This window comes from Mastigoproctus giganteus, chromosome 10 (genome assembly GCF_048544385.1).
Source record: "Mastigoproctus giganteus isolate SK-2022 chromosome 10, ASM4854438v1, whole genome shotgun sequence".
Classification (NCBI taxonomy): domain Eukaryota; kingdom Metazoa; phylum Arthropoda; class Arachnida; order Uropygi; family Thelyphonidae; genus Mastigoproctus; species Mastigoproctus giganteus.
The window spans coordinates 166,324,986-166,349,275 of NC_143584.1; the positions used below are offsets into that span (position 1 = coordinate 166,324,986).

The window sequence follows — 24,290 nt, forward strand, 5'->3', positions numbered from 1 at the left end:
GATTGTATATTATGATATGGTCACAAAGGAACTGGATACAAAATATAATTCTGATATCATATACTTGGATTTTACGAAAGCTTTTGATACCGTTGCACATGGAAAACTACTGTACAAATTGGAGCAGTATGGCATTAAGGGAAGTTGCTACAATAGATAAAAGAATGATTGAGTGGGAGAAGAGAGAGAGTGGTCATATGGGCACTGCTCTTTGTGGACTAATGTTATTAGTGGAGTCCCCCAGGGTTGTTAGACCCAGTGTTTTTTTCTGTATTTATCAATGATATTGATGAAGGTATATCTGGGTTAATGTCTAAATTTGCAGACAATATGAAGGTTGGCAGGGTTGTTAATGATAGTAATGACAGAATACTACTGCAACTGGATCTAAAAAAGTTCGAGCAAATGGGCTGAGAAGTTGCAACTGAAGTTTAACATTGACAAATGCAAAGTACTGCATATGGGTAGCAGTAACTCCAGAGTAACATACCAACTGTGTGGTACTACACCCAGGGTAATAGAGAATGAAAGGGACCTGGGGGTAATTGTGCAGTCAGAAAAAGTTTTTTGAGCAGTGCAGAGAGGCTACAAGAACAGCTCATTTTGTCTTGTCAATAATATACATAAATTTTGCTAGCAGGGATAAGGAGGTGAGTGCCAGACAATGGTCAGGCCACACTTTGAGGATTGCGTACAGGTGTGGAAGCCTCATTTTAGGAAGGATGTAGAGTTGCTAGGATGAGTACAGAGAAGGACAACAAGACTGGTGAGTGGAACAAAGGGTTGCTGTTATCAAGAAAGCTTCTGTGAGTAGAGCCTGGAGACTGGGCACCTGTGAGGCGATCTAATTGAGGTGTATAAGGCCTTGAATGGTTTCGTCATCATCATCATCAGACATTTTCAATCCACTGCAGGATGAAGGCCTCTCCAGCAACTTTCCAGTTCCTTCTGTTTTGAGCACTGGCCATCCATTTACTACCCACAAACTCATGAATTTCATCTATCCATCTCCGCCTTTGTCTTCCAGGTTTTCTGCTAGCTCCTCTTTGGTACCATTCTGTTATTTTCTTAGTTCATCTGTCATCATGTCTCAGAGCTATGTGTCCTGCCCAAGACCATTTTAGTTCTTTAGTTTTGATAAGAATGTCCTTTACTTGAGTTTGCTGCTAATCCATGTGTTTCTCTTCTTATCTAACAGTATGATTCCCAAAATAATTCGTTCCATTCTTCGCTCTGTAGTTCTCAGCTTCTCTTCCAATTTTTTGGTGAGTTCCCAAGTTTCACTTCCATAAGTCATGGTGGGGAGTATACATTGGTTCATTATTTTACGTTTCAGACAAACTGGGATATTGCTCTTCAGTATGTGACTATATTTCCTGAATGCTATCCATCCAAAATTTATTCTTCTCTTGACTTCCAGCTATTTATAATTATTACAGTTAATAACTTGTCCCAGATAAGTATATGACTCCACCTTTTCAATTACTGCTCCTTCAATCATTATTTCCCTTTCTGTGGCATACTTGTTCATCATTACTTTTGTTTTAGCCATATTCATCTTTAGTCCAAAATCCTTACTAACTGTGCATAACTGATTAAGATTTTCCTCTAATTCTTTGGGATTGTGGCTTATGACCACTATGTCATTTGCAAATCGTAAATGGGTTAGGTACTCTCCTTTGACATTGACTCCTTTTTTCGACCAGTCTAATCTTCTGAAAGCTTCCTCAAGGGCAGAGGTAAACAGCTTCGGAGATATTGTGTCTCCTTGTCGAACTCCTTTCTCGATTTGAAATTTCCTACTGTCTTTGTGTAGTCTATTAAAGGAGGTAGCACTCTCATATATTTTCTTCAAAATCATAATATGTGGGGTATCTATGCCTTGTCTTTCCAGTGCCCGAAACATTGCCTTATGCTTTATGGAGTCAAATGCCTTTTCATAATCCACAAATTCCAGGCATAATGGTGTTTTATATTCATTTGCTTTCTCCATTAGCTGTGATATTACGTGAAGGTGATCCATAGTTGAGAATCTTGTCCTAAAGCCAGCTTGCTCTTTTGGTTGATTCTCATCAAGTATTCTTTCTAATCTGTTAGTAATGACCCTTCTGAACAACTTGTAGATGTGGGATAACAAGCTAATTGGTCTATAATTTCCAATTTTTGATTTATCTCCTTTCTTATGCAGCAAAACTATGATTGCATTATTCCACTGCTTAGGCGTCACACCTTTTCTAATGCACTTTGTGAAGAGCCTTGCCAGTTTTTGTGTTATGTATCTTCCTCCCAATTTTAACAACTCTACAGTAACTTCATCTTCCCCCGGGGTTTCTGATTCTTCATTTTCTTCAACGCATGTTCTACTTCATCAAGAAGGACATCGGGTATGTCGTATGTGTTGCTAATTTGCAATCCATCTTCCCCACTGCTGGCACCATTCCCCTGCTCCTTGTATAATTCTCTAAGTAGTCTTCTTCTGCTATTTGAATTATGCCTTCTCTGCTGTTTATAAGTACAACATCACTATTCTTCAGTTTCATTATCATTTGTCTTTCTGTATTACTGCTCAAGGCTGCTGATTTAAATCCTTTGTTTTCCTTTAATGTTTGTTCTACTTTTCTTGTGTTAAATCTTTTTATGTCCACTCTGAGCCTCTTTCTAATGGCTTTGCATAACTCAGTATACTCAATTTTCTCCTTGTCAGTGTTTATCTTGCTCTTCATTTTTCGCTTTCGGTTCATCATAACAAGTGTTTCTTGACTAATTTTTAATTCTTTGGATTTCTTTTTTCCTATAGGTTTCTTGGGCTTTATCACTTCCAGAAAGTTGGAATATTCCTCGTCAATATCTTGGTTCTCAGCAGTCTGCAGAAGCTCAAACTTGTTCTTAAGTTCCAATACACACTGCTTTTTCTCCTCTTCTGTTATCTCAAAGACATTTGTATTATTTACTCGAGTCAGTTTTTTCCTTTTCTTTATCTATATCAAGTGTACATCTTACCATTCTGTGATCACTTCCAAATTTAGAGCTGAGGTAACATCATTCACAATATATCTTCTGTTAGTGAGGATGAAGTCAATTTCATAGTTGTTAATCCATTTGGACTCTTCCATGTCCACTTTCTGTTCACCCTTTTCTTGAAAAAAGTGTTCATTACTGACAGTCCTTGAGATTCTGAAAATTCCACAAGTCTTCCACCTTTTCCATTTCTTTTACCAATTCCAAAATTTCCTATATTTCCTCTTTCTGCACTGTTTTGTCTTTTTCCAACCTTAGCATTGAAGTCCCCCATAATAATAGTGTAGGGTTTTCTGCTCATCTAGAAGACTCAATTTCAGTGTACATTTCTTCAACCTCTTCATCATCATGGCTCAATGTTGGTGCATAAATCATTATAACCTTTAGCTTGTACTTCTTAGAAATCTTGAGTATTAGTTTTGAAACCCTTGGTGACGTTCTTTCGAATTCCAAAATGTTGTTTTTTAAATCTTTATGGACCAGAAACCCAACTCCACCTTCACTCCTTTCACTGTTTCATTGGTGTACAGTAGATTTCCAATTGAATGGTTTGAGCAAGCTCAATTCTGATGGTATTCTTCCTCTTGCTCAGATTACTGAGCTGAGGGGACATAAATTCAAATTGAGGAAAAACAATTGTAGAATAGATGTGTGGAAATTTCCTTTTAGCTAGCGGGTCATTGATCGTTGGTACAAACTTCCATCTGTTGTGGAGATCGAATACTAAAATAAGTTCAAAGCAGGGCTTGTTGTTGTTATTGTTATTTAGTTTTTAGGAGCATTAGCAACTAAGGCCATATTGCTCCGGGGATATGCTGTGGTCATTTCCAGACCTTTCCGCATCCTTCGTATTTGGTGGTCATGGGTTCGAACCCTGGTGTGATCAAGAAACGTGTGCTACGGTTCTTGATCACATTTCACATTTTCTAGCACTGGCAAAGCAGTGCTAGAAAATATTTGGAGTGAATGGATGGGTGAAATGGGAAGGTTTTTTCTTTCTTGGCTGATGCTATATAAGCTTGCTTTCTTGCATCATATGCCTCTACTAATGCTAATGTGTGAATTTGTACTTACGTTTTTTTTATTATTTTTTTTTTTATGAGAACCAAAACACGAGGTATTACAACCTATAATATCTAGTACAGTGCATGGGTTGGAGGTTGAGAAGACGAAAGAAGATGTTTACTGACATTAGACTTCAACTTCTGTAGACTGTAATTTTCAGGAAATACGTATGAAGGAAGGTTGTTTCAGAAAATAGCAGTTAAATGAATAAATGAGTAAGATGAAAAGTTGGTTCTGTGAGTTTGAAGTTGGACAGTAAATGGCTGTTGGCTAGTGGCGGCACATGTTCGGACTGTTTGAATGAGAGAGTAGGAATTATAGAAGCCAATTCAGAAGAACAGTGCCCATGGAAGTATCTGTAGAAGAGGCATGCAGCAGAAACAGTACGTTGAAGAGACAGAGAGTGGAGAGGCTCTGTTATAGATAAGTCATTAATTAAACGAACTGCTCTCTTCTGAATGGAATCTAGAAGCCTGAGAGAGGTTTTGGGGGGACTGCCCCAGATGTGGGAACAATATTCCATGGTAGGGCAGATTTGCAATTTGTACAGAGTAAACAGATGTTTGGAAGAAAAGTAACGCCAAGAATGAAAGAGAAAACCAAGTTTTTAAGAAGCAGAGGAAGCAATATTTGTATTGTGCTTGTGCTAAAAGAGATTAGAAGCCAAGATAATTCCCAAAAGAGATATATCATCTATTCCCAGAAATCAAAGTGTCACCAAAGATAAGCCTAGGACCAGAAGAATCCTTTTTGCAAGATATAAGACAGGCCTCAGTTTTAGAAGGATTGAAATCAACTAATTTGTCTTTGCCCCACTGGGGAACTACCTGGAGATTGACATTTAAGGAATTGGTAGCAGATATTCGAGTAGTTGAAGCTGATGGAGCAGGGCAAGGTTTCTCAAAATGGAAAGTGGCATGCAATGTGCTATCATCAGCAAAACTACAGATAGGATTTCTGGTCAATGGAAGAAGGTCATTAATATAGAAGAGGAAAAGAGTGGGGGGAAGAACTGAACCCTGGGGACACCAGTATTAGTGGAAAAGTTAGAAGACAGTGAGCCATCTACCATCACCCTCAGTGAGCGATCAGAGAGAAAACTGGATAACCAATTACAAAAAACAGTTGACAAACCATAAGCTGGAAGCTTGTTTAGAAGACCTTTATGCCAAACACAATTGAAAGCCTTTGAGATGTCAAGAGCAACTGCTTGTGTTTTACCGACCTTTTCCTTTGAATTTGTCCATAAATGGGTAACATAAACCAGAATATCACCAGTGGAACCACACTGACGGAATCCATACTGGCAATTGTTGATCAGACGGAAGGTTTCTAGGTAGTTTAAGAGTTGGCAGTTAATTGATTTCTCCATTACTTTAGAAAGAGTAGAAGTAACTGCAGTGGGATGATAATTGGATGGGAGTGATTTGTCACCCTTTTTCGGAACTGGCTGGATATGAGCAAATTTCCAAGCAGAAGGAAAAACACCTTTGGAATAAGAAAGTGAAAAAAGGCTGCAAAGAACACAAGTAAGTTCAGGAGCACAGGTCTTGAGAACAAGAGGAGAAATACCATCAGGACCTGGAGCTTTCTTAGCATCAAGATTTGTCAAACTACTTCTGACATTCTTTTGACGGAAGACCACAGGAGGCATTAAATGGAGTGCTGGGATTGGTGGGAGGTGTTTTACCAAGATCATTAATACATGAGTTGGAAGAAAAATGGGATGCTAGCAGGTCAGCTTTATCCTTGGCTGAAGTGACAATAGAACCATCTGGTTTTGACAGAGGTGGAAGCAGAAATGGGCAAAAGTTGCGGCCAATAGCTTTGGCATGAGACCAGAATGCTCGGCTATCATTAGGGCAAGAAACAATTTTCTACTCTTAGCCTGTTCAAAATCTAATTTGGACTGATGAATAACTGCTTTACAATTGTTGCAAGATCTGGTGTAGGTAGAAAATGAAACTGAAGAATTGGAAACAAGCCCAATTACAATATGCAACATTCTTTTCTTGAACAACCTTAGCACATTTATTGGAAAACCAAGGTTTAGATAAAGGATGAGATTTTAAGGTGGAATACAGGATTCCATTCCTACTAGAATAATTTCACTGACACGATCTGAGTAAACGTTGACGTCAGAAATTTTGAAACAGTAATCTGACCAAGGAAAAGAAATCTCGCAGGTCATCCCATTTTGCATTCTTGTAATGCCAAAGAACATGAGGTTGGGAAAAGGCATGAGATAAGAGACAATCACCAAGTTGTGATCTGAGGTGCTTAAAGGACCACTCACTTTGGCCATGTAATTAGAAGGGTTGTTTGTGAGAAAAAGCTCAAGCGTACTGGCTGTATGGTTAGGATTGTCCGCTGTTCTGGTAGGTAAATGAACAATCTGTGCGAGGTCATTAGTAATTGCAAAAGCCTCTGCATCTCGACCAGCTGGATCTGTGTGACTAGAAAATGGAAGCCAGCTGGAATTGTGAACATTAAAATCATAAAGGAAAATTACCTCACTGTTAGGAAAGTTGGACTGGAGAAAGTCAAAGGGTTCCAAGTGATTAGTGGAATTGGGAGAACGGTAGAGAGAACAGATGAATTTGACAGAATGAGGTAGAGAGATTTTAAGCCAGAGAAGATCGAAAAAAGGAGATTTCAAATTACCAAGTTTCTGACAGGGAATATTGGAACGGACATATGCAGAAGTACCACCTTTGTGACGAAAGGAGTCATACAGCGAATAATTTTGGCAACTGAGGTGAGCAGTGGTTGAATCAACCGATAACTGAGATTCTGTCAGAAAAAGTACATTGGGTTTGGCAGACTGTAAGTGGAAATGGACATCATTGAGATTAGAACTGAGAGTACGTATATTTGTGAAATGAACTGGGAAGTGTTTGGGAGTTTTAGATCTTTTCACAGGTAAGTTTGCTCTATTAGTTTGACAATTCATGGTGTATTCAATAGTAAGAAAAGGTGGGGAGGGGAACATGCTGTATGAAGTAATGAAATTTTTGGATATGGCATACACATGGTAAAAATATACCAAGATCCTTGACATAACGCGGACTCGACAATACCCCCCCCCCCGTGCATACACACTACTCAGATTCCCTCCAGTCACTATAAGGCAGAGTAGAGGCAGCAAGATTATATACTAGCTGATCCAGAAGCCTCCTAGAGAGTTACCAATAGGTTTGGTCAGGTGTACTAACAAGCGGCCGGCTGAAAATACCATTTTAGAGCTGTACCCTTGAAATGTAAGGAAGTTTGAATCTCGCCATAGTGTTCATCATAACCTCAAAAGACATCAATCATACTGCAAGATGGAAGAGATGGGGGAGGGTTGACCAGTCCTTAGCTCTGGAGACTAAACATGGAGATTCCATCACTTCAAGCCTCCATTAAGCAAAGTGGTGGTATTGCACCGGTTGATGAGAGTAATCTCCCACCTAGTATTACTTGGTGACAGAGAGGGGTGGCATTCCTCCACGTGGTGTGGGCACCACTTCACAACCCCTGCTTACATTGGTTCTCACCTGGGTGGTCACCCTCAGTGCACTTGTGCACGGGGGTTATACCTAGGATTACTAACAGTCCCACCATTGTGAAGGTGCAAGCAGAGGTTTTGGATGTTATAGATCGTTTCGACTTCGCTGAAATTGGGTTCACTTGATTTGAGTGTCACCAGAATATCAGTTCCATCAGCATTTTAGACTCCCAGTTTGCAAGCACAGCTTGTCTGGCATGTCTGAGAGAATGTCTGCAACAGCCTCAAGGACAAATGTAGCCTTACCACCCATTTGAACTTGTTTTGATGGTTTCTTGCTGGCTGATCTTAGCTGAAAAAAAAAAAAAAAAAAAAAAAACCACCAATAATTTCATCATTCTCAGAATCTTTAGTGGTGGTAGTGGTTTGGGCATTTTGCATTTACCAATTTTTTCAGTCACCTAAGCAAACTTGCAAAAGAAATATGCTAGTAGTTATGTGGAGATGGTTGATCAATCCTTAATTTAGTTCCAGCAAGAATAAATGGCTGTCACTTGCAAGATGGATAAGAATTTGCACTTAATATTCAATTGCAGAATATCAATAACGAGAACTGATTCTTTCGACTCAGATTTCACAAAGCATAGATGAGAGAGGGAGAGACTGGTGTTAAAATTTATTTTATACTTTTCTGCTGTTGTTTTAATTTGTTTCAAGGATGAACGATACTACTGTTGCATGCAGACATTCTAGAGAAAGTTCTGGTTAATGAATTTTCTGTCTTATTGGGGTTGAAAACATTTTATCCCTTACAACTTAAAATTGTAGGAGGAGTCAGTGAGCATTTTCTGATAAGTTGTTGGATCAACCATGTTTGTCTCTTTTGAGTTTGTACAGGCAAACTGTATCTAGGAGTCATTTTTATACCTTGCACCTATTTGTTAAGCTTCAGCTTTCACGAGAAGACTATAGCATAGCAATTTGAGGATGTGTCAATAATTTGTTTATTGAAAGAGACAGTGAAGGAAAATAATTATCCCAGTCTGCCTTGGAAAATTTTCACATTAATAGGTGTCTTTGATTGTGATGAGATTGTTGTTTGTAGTTTACACAATTGGAAAATGATCAGTTATAAAGATCATTAAGAACTGTCCATTTTATACTTGGATATAGCATTGTGAAACAGTAATATTTAACAAGACAAGGTTGTGCTTATCTAATAAAGATTCAATTGCAATTGCCCCTTTTATCCAAGAAGGAAGGCTCCCATAGAAAATGATATAAATTGAAATTTAATAAGCAAAAAGGAATTCTTAATTACAAAGTAAATTTAAGAAGTTCTTAAGGAGTATAAGTCGGATCTGAGGAAATATATATTGTTGCTTTCACGAATTATTGCAACTTTATTACAATGTGTCTCCATCTTTTGGTTTACACATTGAAGAATAGCAGATGCACCTTGTGTAATGTGTGTAGTGTGTCAAACTTTAGAGTAGATTTAATAATCACCATTACAACTTGGACAATAAGGAGATATAGTGAACCAGTCAATTTTTTTTTTCTTTTATCTTTGTGAAAAAAGTTTTTGATGTTTTTAAGTTCTGCTTAGAGTACACCAATGCTTGACCTTTCACTAGCACTGTAAATTGCAATGCTGATTAAATTTAATTTTTATTTTTTTAATGAAACATTTGAAAATTTAAAAATTGAGATTTTTTATATCTGTTATTATCAGTGAAATAAAACTTTTATTAATTCTGTCCGGGAAAAAAATACTTAAAATATAAACATGAAATGATTAGTGTCTTCCATTTTCAAGTTGATCATAAACTCATTAAGAGTATGAAATTCCAGCATTGCACATGTGCAAATATTTCCAATTAGAATTCTGCTTGGAGTAGAATTCTAATGGTAAATTTTAACCAATGCTTATTAAATGTTATTAAACTACAATTATATTTCATTAGAAAGGCAGTTAGAGTAACAATGCAAAATAGATATTTTGTTCATGGAATCCAGAAAAGTTTTTTTATTTTGCTGAATTTAGCCTTTTTGACAAATGTTTTTTTTACACATTTTTAATTTTTTAAAATTTTTCTAAAAAAATTTAATGAAAGATATAATACCCATTAATTAATATAAAAATAAAAAAGCTTTCTCAGAAGAAAAAAGGAAAAATTTTGGGTTTGGCAGGCCAGGTGCCACTGTTAGAAGAAAAATAGTGCTACGTAGTCTGTCAGAACCAATCATACGTAATCCTGAGTAAGACTGCATGCATAATTAGGAAGGCAGTTAGAGACAGATTCATCGTGAATCAGTGATCAACATGCAACAGATATTTTGCGAGAGAGATCTGTCAGATTAAATGCAGTATTTTCACATTATTTTATAAAATACTGTTATAAAGCAAAATTTAACAGTGGTTGAAAAGTGATTTTCTTGTCATTATCTATAGTATTTTGTGTTTATTTTTCCTGAAGCTCCATGAGTAGGCTCAGCTTACCTAGCCTACTTATAGAATATGTACCTAGGTAGGCTAGGGACATATTCTATCATACAGAATAACTTTTTACAGTGTTCAATATTATATGTAGATTGATGATTACTTATGGAATATACACCACTACTAAATGAACATACAAGCATGTCTTCTTATGTGGAAATGAAAGTTTAACTTACTTGGGAAGAAGTTTGGTTTTTGCTTCCAAGATTTTTATCCATTTTTTCAGCTTGCTAATAAGACAATGCAATTTTGTTGAACCTGGAATGCTGAAAGTTAAATAAAACTGTCAGACTGAATAAATGCCAACTGTCACAAAGTGTATTAAACAAGAAACAAGTAATATGCAATAGATGCATAGTTTATCTGTGTATTTATTGCACATTGCTTGTTTCTTCACTGTATGTTGCTTAGTACTGTATTGATAAAATTTTTAAGCAGAAGCAAAGGAAGTGTCTGAATCAACCTAACAATACTGTGATCACGACAAAACTTAGATTGTGATCACGACAAAACTTAGGCTCCACATATGTGCTGTGTTACCTGTACCACAAATCTAAGGATGTAGCTAGCTGGGAATATTAAAAGTTTGTGTTCTATGGTGTAGCAAGAAGCAAGCAACCAAACCATGATTGCTATTTCTGCATAACAAAAATATCAAGGATATCCAGAAAACGCAAGAACAGCATCAAGTATCTGAAAATATCATCTACAATAACGCCTGTTCCACACAATGAAGACCTGCTGAAGATCCACCAAAATTATCATATAAAAGAAGCAGTTGATGAATATAACAAGGATTCTTGTGTTGCAGATATTGTCAGATTGTTCACTTCAAAATAATTGGAGTATCAAGGAGAAAATTATGACATCATGCTTAATTAAGCAAGAAGGACTGAATGACTCAGTTTATGATTTAAACTTATCTAAAGAGTAAGCAGAACTGGATGGAAAAAATAATTTTGACATCATATACTTAGATTTCATGAAGGTTTTTGATACTGTTGCACATGGAAGACTATTGTAGAGTTTGGAGAAGTATGGCATTAAGGGCAAGTTGCTGCTATGGATAAAGGGATGTTTGAGTGGGAGAAGACAGAGAGTGGTAATCAGAAGACACTGCTCTTCATGGACTAATGTTATTAGTGGAATTCCCCGGGTTCAGTACTGGGTCCATATTGATGAAGGTATATCAGGCTTAATGTCTAAGTTTGCAGATGATATAAAGGTTGGCAGGTTAACAACAGCCACAAGGGTGAGCTACTGCAACAAGATCTAGAAAAATTGAGTTGATGAGCTGAAAAATGGCAGTAATGATTAACATTGGCAAATACAAGATACTGCACATGGGTAGCAGTAACTCCCAGACTAACATATCAACTGTGTGGTACTAAGAGAAGCAGTATGAAAATAATGACTCCTATTTTTTGACTCAGAAAATTTAATTCCTACAACTATACCTTTTAAATCAATTAATCCTCAATCATTAATAAACACAGTTATTTTCCCACAAGTCACCATTTCTATGCATTTCCACCATCTTTGCATCAGATGCTGTATTCCAATCCTGTAAAAGTCCTTACTCTTGCTCTGGAGGGCTTTGAGAACACTGTGCTTGAGCTGGTCATTGTCCTCAAAATGGGTTCCATGGAATGCATCCTTCACCGGGCTAAAGAGGTGACAGCTGGAAGGTACAAGGTCCGGGCTATGAGAGGTGTGAGGAAGAACAGTGCACCCCAGTTTTGAAATGGCCTCCATCATGTGCAGACTGGCGTGCAGTTGAGCTTTGTCATCAAGAAGAACCTCATTAAGATTTTTGTCCAGTCAAACTCTATGGATGCGGGTTTTCAACTTTTTCAACATTTCCACATATCGATCTGAGTTGATTGTGGTGCCACACTCTAGTAAGTCCCCACCTTTGTCCAAAAACACTGTAGCCATGACTTTACTGACAGAAGGCAATCTTTTCAACTTCTTCTTGCATGGTGAATTTTGATGGTGCTACTCCAACTGAACTGACTCATCATTTCAGGGGGTCATAATAGTGGACCCAGGTATTGTCACCTGTGACTATATGTGAAAGAAAAACCTCTCCTTCACTCTCGTAGTTCTGGAGAAGTTCTGGTCAGATGACTTTCTGGGCTTTGTGCTCATGTGTCAGCATTTTTGGGCCCCACTGGATGCACACCTAGTTCCTTTATGATGGTTATAACAGCAGGTTTCAACCTCACATATATGTTTATTTTAGACTTTGAATGTTTATTTGCCTAGATATAACAATGTGTTTTGCCCATATACAGTGGTGCCTCGCAATTCGACTATAATCCGTTGCCAAATTAGAGTCGAATTGCAGGTCAATATTTTCCATATAAGTTTATGGCAAATTGATTAATTCGTTGTCGGAGAGAAATACACAGTATTATTGACTTTATTATATTCTACTATATAACAAACAAAATTACAAAATACATAATGAGTACATACATTTCATTGAGCCTTAGATGTTGGAAGGATGTTTTATTTATCTTGTTCTACCCTTTCTCTTCTCCTCTTGGCTTGAATGGGGATGAGGAATTGATCAAGGGTGGACTGTCTCTCCCTCTTTTTCAAGATAGCCTTGAAGTGATGCATAGTAGTGTTGTTAAACAAGTCTGTCATTCTAGTTACAACAGCAGTGTTGGGGTGCCATTTTAAACAAGCAGACTGCACCTTCTCCCAATGGAATAAAATTTCTTTAATGGCAGCTGTTGGCATTGGCCCTTTTTCCCTGTCTTCTTCTTCTTCTTCAAGTGAAATTTCCTTTTCTCTCTCTTTTGCTTCCTATTCGCTGAGTGTTTTGACTTCTTCCACGGTTGGTTCGTCATCTGATCCTCCACATCAGGCTCATCAACTTCTCCTACGTCGAGGTTCTCCACCGTCGAAATGATTTCTCGCATGGCCGCAGTTGCCATCCCGAAAAAAGGAAGGAACGCGTTTCTTCCATGATGCACGAAGGGTCCTCTGTGTCACTCCCTCCCAGGCAGTTTTAATAAAGGAAATGCCATGAAGAATATTGAACTCAGTCTTCCAGAACTCCTTCAGTGTCTTATCAGAAGAATGAGTCACGTCGAAAAGCTGTGAAAACAAAGCCATGGTGTAAAGATTTTTAAAACAGGCAATTACTTCTTGATCCATGGGTTGCAGTTTTTGCCTCCAAACACCACATCAGTGATGTGGTGTTTGGAGGCAAAAACTGGACTTTGATGAAATCAAAGTCAATTTAAAGAATGTTTGCCAAGTCTTGGGGGTGGGCACTAGCATTGTCAAGAATCAGCAGTGCTTTCAAATGTAAATTGTTGTCAACGAGGAATTTTTTTATGCTCGGGGCAAACTCCTCAAAAATCCAATCTTGGAAGACTTTCTGGTCTACCCAGGCTTTTGCATTGGATCTCCACATCACTGGCAGTTTGGACTTGATTTTCTTCCCAAAGCAGCAAGGATTTTTAGAGCAGTAAACGAGAAGTGGCTTTACTTTAAAGTCTCCGCTTGCATTTGCTGCCAATAACAAGGTAAGCCTATCTTTCATAGGCTTATGTCCTGGGGGCATCACTTCTTCTTGCATGATGTATGTTCAATTTGGTAAGCGCTTCCAAAATAACCCAGCTTCATCCCTGTTAAAAATTTGCTGCAGCAAGTAGCCTTCCTTCATGATTAAATCTTCAAATTTTTTCACAAACTCTGCTGCAGCCTTTTTATCTGCACTAGCTGCTTCCCCATGTCTGAGAACTCTATGGATACCTGTTCTACCTTTGAATCTGTGAAACCACCCACGACTTGCCTTGAATTCATCAGTTTGATCTGAGATACGTCCTGGAATTTTCTTCTGAAATTCTTCAAAAATTAACCTAGCCTTCTCACAGATCATTGCCTGAGTTACTGGATCTCCTTTCATCTGTCTTTCTCTAATCCAGGTAAGAAGCAGCTTTTCCATTTGTTCATTGATTAAAGATCTGTTTCTGTCAGAAATTTTCATTGCTCCAGCGAACACCCTAGCACCTATAATCTTGTCTCTTTGTTGCCAAAAAGTTGCCACGGTTGACCTAGGGATGCCATACTCTTGAGCTACATCTGTAATTGTTCTACCTTTCTGCACTTTATCTATAATTTCTTTCTTCTTTTCTATGCTCAACCAAGTGTGTTTCTTTCCTGAATTATTCCGCTGTTCACTTCTCTTTGGACCCATTATCAAACTTCACTCAAAAAAAAATAAAGTGCCAAAGCACAAATTTTTTTTACTTTATGACAAATGCAGAATCATAAATTAACACAAACAACTCGAACAAACGTGAACTCAGACTATGATTATTAACGAGATAATGTCTCATAACTGAGGAAGAACTGACGGCATACCTGTAGCTATCTTTGAGGGCGGCTAACTTGGCTGAACGATTGTAGGATCTACTCCCACTTTATCTATCATTGGTTAAATGTTACTCCCGCTCTTTAATACCATTGGTTAAAATGTATGAAGCAACCGTCACTATTTAGCGCTATTTAGTAACGTTAAACGCAGCTACGTAGTCCAGCAAAGAATTCTCTCGTGCAATATCATGTAGCGTTTGCGCCGGCCCGCGAAATCTGACAGTTGAATAGCGGTACATCGAATTGCGAGGCACCACCTGTACTCTCTTTGCCGCCATACTGTTTTCTACTAATAGTTGCTCTAAATATTTCTTTCTGAGAATATTTGTGGCACCCTTTGCATTCTAGTTGTTTTGGAGGAAAACTACAAACTTGACCATTTCTATTTCTCATAATGAGATTTTGACACTTGATAACTGCCTCGACGCTGGACAGTGATTGTGTCCCAACTATTTCCAAACTGAGTGTAATTTACTGGAAACAATCTCTGTTTTCCCCCTACCATAAAGTGACCATGGTGAAATTATCACAGGAATGGCTATCTCCGTTCCTGTGATAATTTCAGCAAATTCAACGTCTTCGCCGCCATAAAAAAAACCCCACAAGTATATCTGTAACGTTCACCATTTTAAACGTTCCACGTGCTGCCTATCAGCATGGTGAAACTAGAGAGCTCTAGTGACACCAACATGATTTTCAGCACCCATTTGAAAACAAAAAATTAGGAGGCATTACTTTTGTACTGGTCCTCGTATACTCAGTAATGATGAATGAAAAAAAGATCTGGGGTAATTGTGTTGTCAGGTAAGTGGCCTCTCAAGTCAAGGGAATGCAGATCTTTCAGGATACCAAAATGCCATGTGGTGTTGAACGCTTTCTCTATATCAAGACATAACATGACGAGATGTTCATTTCGGATGAATGCATTCCTGATGTTTGTTTCTACTTTGACCATGAGATCCAGGACTGAATGATTTTTTCTGAAGCCAAATTGATTATCAGAGATTATTTTTTTGGAGTCAAGATACCATGTGAGTCGATGGTGAATTATTTTTTCCAGAGTTTTACTTAAGCAACTGGTGAGAGAAATGGGTCTATAGTTTTGAGGAATAGACTGATCTTTCCCTGGTTTGGGAATTACTATATATAGGAGTGATGCCAGGAACTGGGGGAAAGAATATTCAAGGAAGATGCGGTTGAAAAAAGTGAGCAGTGAAGTGACTGGTTTTTTATCTAAGTGCTATATAATATAGCATTATATAATATATTCCGTCGGGACCTGCAGCACTGTTTTTTGAGGTAGATATGGCTCCTTGAAGTTCAAGCATTGTAAGAGACTGATTCTAGGGTGAAGAACATTTAGATCTGAAGTTCAATTGGGATTTTTTGACTAATACTTTGATCTTTTGGAATGATGGATCATATGCTGTCAAGGCTGACAATTGTGAAAATACAGTCCCTAAGGTATTCGCTATCTCTGTGGGAGTAGAAAGCTCCTGCCCATTCCAGTTGAGAAGTGGGGAGGATAATGGGGGAAATTTGCCATTTAGCTGTTTTATTCTTCTTCATGTTATTCTTGTGTCAGTATTTTTATTAATCGAACTTGCAAATCGAATCCAAGAGTCTCTTTTAGCTTTCTTCCTAATGTAATGGGCCTTGGCTCTAAGTCTTTTGTAGTTTATAAGATTGACTGTGGTAGGACATTTGTGAAACAGATTCCACGCTCGGTTTTTTTCTTTTTTTGCGCACTTACACTCTTCATTACACCAATAATTTACGGTTCTATGGATGGCTGACTGTGATTGTGGAATCGCAGTAGATGCAGCAGCTAGTATTTGCATTATAATGTGATCGGTAACTGTGTCAATTGGAGAGGTTTCGATGATCTAGTCATCAAAGACACTTGTGAAGTGAACTTTGCCTAATCTGCTTTGGAAAATTTCCATTTTACGTAGTTTTGGGAAATTATGGAATGTGCTGTTTGAATTTTACATATTACTGGGAAGTGATCACTGCTGAGTGTATTGTCAAGGGCCATCCACTCAATACTAGGAAAGATGGATGGAGAGCAGATGGATGCAAGTTGGTGAGTCAGTATTTAGTATAGTTAGGTTTTGTCTGTCAGCGAGCAGTTCAATAAGTTGTTCTCGTCTATCTGCATTGGGAGAACCCCCACAATGGATGGTGTCCATTGAAGTCGCCCAATAAACAGATAGGGGTTGGCAACTGCAGAATAAGATCTTCCAGTTCATGGATGGTATAGGGTTGTGAGAGAGAGAGAGAGAGAGAGAGAGAGAGAGAGAGAGAGAGAGAGAGAGAGAGAGAGAGAGAGAGAGAGAGAGAGAGAGAGAGAGAGAGAGAGAGAGAGACAAGTGACACAGTAATACCAATCATTATACACACTGCAACAGCTTCAATGGAGGTTTTTAAGGTAATTTGTCTCCAGGGTACTCTTGAATCTAAGAGTAAGGTTACCCCTCCATGAGCAGTATTTGTAACAGTTCTGTCTTTCCTAAAAAGAGTATAATTTTTAATTGAGAGGGATACATGTGGTGTTAAATCTGTCTCTTGTAAACAGATGCCTGTAGGACGATAACGATTGATTAGCTCATAGATGTCATCAATGTTACTGTGAATTCCTCTAGAGTTCCATTGTATGATATGATGCATTATTTGATTTTGTTGCATGAGGATGTTTCTGACTCTTTTTTATTCCCAGGCTGTTTATGGTGATCGAGCTTCACTTTACCTCTTCTTGGAAAGTTTGGGTGTCCAGTATCCATGTCATCTTCAGCGTGAAGGTCTAGGATAGGTTCATTTGGGTCTGCATTATTATCGGTATCCATGTTTATTAGAGTGGCATTGTTTGTCTTCCTATTAGGAGCAGAGTCTGCTTTCAATTTTGTAATATCTGATGATCTATGAGGTGTGGCTGGTGGAACTGTGACCGGGGTGTTGTTGGCTCTGTCTACTACCTTTTGCTCCTTAGGAGTCAGTTTCATTGATGATGACAGTATAAATCGGGCCCCAATCTGCAATTGATATGGTTGGGGGAACTGATACTTCACAGTTTGTGTAGCTGTTGTTTGATATTTTTGCATCGCTGCTGCATATGTGTTTTTAGGTGCATTAAGCATAATTTGTTTTTTAACCTCTTGGTATGAAACTTTTCGTTCTACCCTGTACTTCTGGATTTTTTTACCTGTTTTCCAGAGATCACATAATTTTGAATAGGTTGGATGTGCGCCTTTGCAATTAGGATATTGTGATGATTTAGCATCATATTCTGTTTGCAAATGTTCTTTGGAACCACAGTTTGGACAGACTGGATCTCCTCTACAAGCCATTTGCGAGTGACCAAATTTTTGGCACTTGTAGCATCGTACAGGATTCGGAATATAAGGCTGTACTCGGCAGTTGAGATAGCCAGCTTTGACATTACATGGTAATATTGGTGTTCCGAATGTCAGGATGATGTTGTAGGTGGGAATTAGATCTCCATCTTTCCTGATTGAGATGCGTTTGGCTTGTATAACTTTTTGTTGTTTAAGTTCCTGGACCAGTTCATCTTCTGTTGAGGTGCTTCCGTAGTCAGGTGGGAAGGAGCAGCAGTGCGTAGCACACGCTCCTTGATTAGACTGGGGTTCGAGCCCGTCACCACCAAATACGGAAAGGCCAGGGAATGACCACCACATATTCCCGGAGCAATATGGCCTTAGTTGGTAATGCTCCTAAAAACCAACTAACAAACAACAACAACAACAACAAAACAACATCTTCTGTTACGTTGATCAGATCCCACTCTGCAATTACTCCCTTGGAGGTGTTTAACGTTGCACGAGGGGTGACCTATACGGGTAGTCCTCCAAATGTTGTTAGATTCAGCAGAGTCTCAGAATGTTTACGACTCGCTGTTTCAATCAATAGGTCTTCAGATCTCAGCCTTCTCACCATTTTGGGAGAGCCCACCACAGTCTCTAAGCATTTCTGTATAAGAAATGGTGATAAAGTGCTCATAGATTTATCTGACAGAGAGTATAAAATAAGGAATGATGGCCATTTCTGTTGTTCTGGGTTCTTACGCATTCTTTTTGATTTTGTTGTGTCACAGTTAGATTCATGATCAGTATCGCTGACAGTACTAGAAGAGTGCCTATGCGGCTCAAGTGGAGGATAATCATCGTAATCCATGGTTAGCTCCTTCTTGCCCTGTAGGGTTGACTTTCCCTCACAGGTTTCCGGCCCCGCCATGGGTAGGCAGGGGCAGTGCCACAAGGAGACCAAGCAGATTTTTTTTTTTTTTTTTATGATTTGGTAGTTGTTGGCGCATTGGCTTCTGTGACCATATTGCACCTCCCAAAGTTTTTGCAGTACTTTGATCCAAGCCCGAGGCGGGAATCGAACCCGCGACCTTTGGGTTGACCAAGCAGATAAAAAGTTAGTTGATTAGTAAATAAATATATATATGTAATAAAAAAGAAAGGTGGATTTCCCCTCTTTGTTCTTACTTGAGGCTTTTCAAGTGTAGAACTGATTTATAAACGAACTGCTAATAGTAAACGATATAACTTAAAGATAACTTATCACTAGGAAAATCACTCTTTATTTTGCAATAGAAAGCTTAATCTCGAATTCGCTTGGAACTCAAGGCCATGCTTCCATTAAAATATCTCCATATTGTAAACACATTGCCATTTATAGAGAGCTACTAATGGCATCCAAACTTTTTTTTAAATTAAAAACAGGTGATAACTTCCTAAGTGCTCGTTCCGTCATGGAATGCATCAACAGTATCAAATGGTTCAAAGCCTATGAGAGAGTAACTTTCACTCTCTTAGCTTGAGACATCATAGAAACATCATGATCTATTGATGTGTCAGAGCCATTCAACTCTGTTCTGATACGAGTATCCCAACCCATAAGAATGCCTTTTGATCCTGAGTGATTTCTTTTCACACAAATATATTACCAAGTGCACAAGTGGAAAGCAGAAGCAGTGATGATGTAATGAAGTGAAAGTAAGTTAAATGTTGATAATTAAACTATGAAAAAATAATGGTAAGCTTTCAAATAATAAGATTCAGTAAAAGTTAGAATACAAAAGAATTAGTTAATTTCGCTAGAGAATCACAGTTGAGGCACAGAGATATTGCCCAGTCACACAAAAAATCTTTCTCAATAAAACTTTCTTCACAGTAACAAACTGTTTGCTTAAAAAATTATAAAACTATAATTTCAATACCTTATTTAATTGACCCTGGCCTGGCTCCACAAGTCAGGGATAATGGACACTAGATGGCTGCAATTCCTGCAGCCATCTGGTTTATAGAACTACTATCATGTAATTGTTCTAGAATATAATAAAGAAAACTGAAAAAATATGGGGTTCAATAAAGGAGCCTATGTTCTATACAATTTAATGTAATTATAGTGAGATAATATATAAGCTCCTCAGATGGACCACCCGTTTGGAATGTTCATATGATACAATGCACAATGAGAATCCTAAGTAGTGACTCAGAGCATAAAACAACAAATGGCACATGACGAGGTAGGTGGTTCTCAGTGTAAGATGTTTTATTTAACATGCTTCTATTTAATTTATTTAACATTGAAGTATAAACTCTAAAAGTAGTATTATGTAAACTAAGGTTTTCAAAGGCCTTTACTGAAGTAGCATCCTTTTTTTTCCAAATTTTCCAAATAGAGAGTGTGTAAAAGTTTATGTATACAACTATATGAACAATTCATTTAGTTGGGAGTATAAACATTTTTATAATTTCTTTTTGTAAAGATTTCCTTATCATTTTGAAATATGCTTTAATTATATATTTGCATTATTGTATTTTTCAAAAATAATATAAGCAAAATTATGCAACTATACACCAGAGAATGCTCCTAAAAATGCATATAATTACACAGAAATCAAAATAATCATAAGGTATACATCCACAAGAAGGAAATAAAAGCAATTAACCAAATAAACAATAGTGACTGGATACATCACAGACCTTTACCCTATAATCATCATAATTCCAGAGTCACATGATTCAAGAAGGAAATAAAAATAAATAAATAAAATAGTCTTCTTTGAGATTAAATGTACTGAAGAATACATTGCTAAAAGAACTCCCTGAGGTGTACTGTTAAGCATATATTCATTTACAAAAGTACAAGTGTAAAAATATTTACTCTCATAGCTAAATTTAATGTGAAATCAGTTTATTCGCACTTGTTCTGGAAGATGGGGAACATGAAATTTATGAAATATTTTACTGGGGGGGGGGCATAAGGTATAAGTTTGGAAACCTCTTGTCTAGACTGAAATGGTATTTTGAAGGGAGAAAAGCAGCAAGAAATAACTTGGACATTGTTTATTTGGACTTTAGCAAAGCATATGGTTTTTTACTGTTCAGGAGACTGCTACATATTTCTTCACAAATTTCTTCACAAAATTTAATGTGTGAGGTGTGATGGTAGCATCTGAGGAGTCTGGATCATACTGAGATCACAGGCTAAGAACCTTTACGCAGATTATGGGATGGCCATAGGACAGAAGACAAAATACTGTAATTAATAGTTACCCTTCAGAATGGGCTATGGTTGGAAATGCAGTCCCAGATGGATTAGTGACAGAATCATTCCTGTTTCTGATTTTTAAAAGATACTGATGAAAGGTATAATGTAAAAATTTTCAGGCAGAGAGAGTAGTAAATGACCAACACTGGGCAACAAATCTTCATGATGACTTGGATAGGCTTCAGGAATAGATAAGTGAGAGCTATGTTTCAATGAACAAAATGCAAAGGTTTTACACTTTGAAGAAGAAAGGAATGTTGGAGTTAGGTTCCAGGAAGAAATGAAGTTCTCCCTGCAATGCAGACTGGCAGCAAGGAGGACCTGTGATGTCCAGTTGATTTACCAAACGTTGTTTGTAGATATAGGGAGGTTATAAATTCCACTATATAAATTAATTGTGAGACTGCACTCTGGATATTGTATACAGGTATGGAAACCACCTAAAAAAAGACCACGTTTCTCGAAAAGGTTAAAAGATGGGCATGAGCTTGGTGAGAATGGCAAAAGGGGATTCATGTGAGACTAATTCACGAGACTTTAAATGTGATGGCTAGAGTGCTTGGAAACTAGGTACCTTATAAAGGATCTGGCTAAGTTTATGAGGGTGTTTGAAAAGTTTGTGGCCTGAGTATGAAGCATTTATTTGAGGAGTCTGGTAACACATTACTTTTCCAAAATGGTTCCATTTGGAGTCGGTACAGTTTTGGAACTGCAATGCTTTTATTCCAGCTGCAAAGAAAGTTTCCTCTTCAGCCTCAAGGAATGCATTCAATGCAGCAATCACATCACTGTTGGTGAGAAAATAGATATTCTCATGCAGTGCAACACCGCACAACAACCACTTTGTGAGCAAGCACGTTTTCCTGGTGGAACAAGACTACATTGCTGAGTTTAGTTTTTGATATTTTCACACAAATGACTCTCAAGAAGGTTTGTGTAATATGCTCCTGTGACTACCTGGCTTTTCTGAAGGTAATCCACTAGCAACTCTCTATCAGCATCCCAAAAAAAAAAAAAAAAAAAACAAACACTTTTTGGACTACTCCTTTGTCTCTGGCTGAAAGTGATGGACCCACGTCTCATCAATGGTCACAAACCTTGCAAGGAAATTTGCTGGATCTGCTTGAAAACAATGCAAATGTTCACTCGACTTGATAACTCTTTTGATCTGCTAACCACTTTGGAACTCATCATGCTGAAACCTTTTTGACGTAGCCGAGTGGTCAGGAGCAGGAGTGCATAGCACGCGCTCCTTGAGTGGACCGGGGTTCAAGCCCGTGACTACTAAATATGATAAATATTTGTATTGACGATTTATTGTAAACTCTACTGATTTGGTTGTCGTGCTGGAGTATAAATAGAAAAAAAAAAAATAATAAAATAAATAAATTTTTTTTTGATAGCAAGAACCTGTTATTATGTGCTACACACATTCAGATGAGATGCTGGAAGTGTACTGGAATTGTTATTCGTTAATCACTCATCACCAGATCATGGACACTCAACAAATTCTGGAGTGATGGACGTTGCAGGTCTTTCACAGCTTTGGTTGCTTTCCAGGCTCTCAGTCATTTAAATGCTGCTGCCCACTTCTTAACCATGGGATAGGAAGGAGTATCCTTCTCTAATGTTAACCATATCCTCATGAATTTTCTTTGATTTTAGTCCCTTTTTCCCAAATATTGGATGACTTCACGGTGAAGTCATCCAATTGTTTTTGATTTTGTTCATCTTTCTTCATTCACACAACTTTGTTGACTTCAAGACCTGTAATTAAAAAAAAAAAAAAAAAAAAAAAAAAGTGTTACCAAAACTTTATGAAACTTGGTGGGTTGCTATTTGAAGTATTATTATTATACAATAAGTATAGAACATTGTACCACTACCCTTTCATACTCAGGCCCTGAACTTTTCAACCCCTCCTCTCATATAGGGCTCTGGGAGGGAATAGTAAAATAAATGAAATTTTCACAGAATTAAATGCTGTTAGAAATCAGAAGGGATAAATTCAAACCAGAGGGGGAGGGAAGAGTTATAGACAGGAATGTAGGAACTTTTTCTTTAGCCGACAAGTTAGGAATCACTGGAATGGCATTGTTTTTGATGAATTAGTGTATTAGCACTGTATGGCTAATCATCATCATCAGCCATTTTCAATCCACTGCAGGATGAAGGCCTCTCCAGCAACTTTCCAGTTCCTTCTGTTTTGAGCACTGGCCATCCATTTACTACTCAAAAACTCATGAATTTCATCTATCCATCTCCGCCTTTGTCTTCCAGGTTTTCTTCTAGCTCCTCTTGGGTACCATTCTGTTATTTTCTTAGTCCATCTGTCATCATGTCTTCGAGCTATGTGTCCTGCCCAAGACCATTTTAGTTGTTTAGTTTTGATAAGAATGTCCTTTACTTGAGTTTGCTGCCTAATTCATGTGTTTCTCTTCTTATCTAACAGTCTGTATGGCTAGTATGGCTAATACACTAACTCATCTTTTATTAACTTGGAGACGAGATATATAAACAGAAACCTTATTCTATTTTTATGTTGTCTTAAGCAGTCAATATTTCTCTAACAGATTTCCAAATAATGTAGATAATCATCAGTTATAATTTCACAACAAAAAAATTTGGAAATGCAAACTATTTTTTAAAACAAATTTAATATCATGTAGAAATATAACTTCTAAATAAAATACCTGAAGTCAAAATCAGCTGTAAATTGACCCTTCATCCTCTGAAAGACTGGATCTTGTGCAGTTGCCTGAGCTCTCCTAGCAAGTGACTCCGATGCTGCACTAGAAAAAGTTGTTGCCACACTGGAAACATTTTCAATTCCTACTCCAAAGGTTGACACCAATTTCTTCACAAAATTTAATGTGTGAGGTGTGATGGTAGCATCTGATACAGCTCCTCTGTTTTCAAAAGCCACTGCATGGCACTTAGCTAGTCCTTGGCGCAACTGTCTCAGTACTTCTTCATATCCATTTTCTCTAAACCACACCATCTAGTTATACATAAACATATCCAAGCATGTTTCAGTACATTAGGAGAGCACAGTAATAGAAAATATGAACATAAGTAACACTAAAAAATGAATAGCAAATGCTTAGAAAACGGTACTCACCTTGTATAGTTTTGTTGTTTGTTAATTGGTTTTTAGGAGCATTAGCGACTAAGGCCATATTGCTCCGTCACCTTGTATAAATCTGCAATAAGTTTTTTTTAGTAGATGGTGGCTAA

The 24,290-nt window shown here is 37.7% G+C and overlaps 1 protein-coding gene across 6 annotated transcripts in view; it reads right to left on the minus strand.

Moving 5' to 3' along the window:
- Nipped-A (Transcription-associated protein Nipped-A) overlaps positions 1-24,290 on the minus strand; it is a 1,216,281-nt gene that overhangs the window by 151,947 nt on the left and 1,040,044 nt on the right. For all 6 annotated transcript variants that reach the window (XM_090382460.1, XM_090382459.1, XM_090382462.1 and 3 more), the window contains 2 exons: positions 23,747-24,054; positions 10,253-10,342 (listed from right to left, as the gene is read on the minus strand). In XM_090382460.1, the coding sequence (XP_090238586.1) occupies positions 10,253-10,342; positions 23,747-24,054 (398 nt within the window). The remainder of the gene's footprint in view (positions 1-10,252; positions 10,343-23,746; positions 24,055-24,290) is intronic.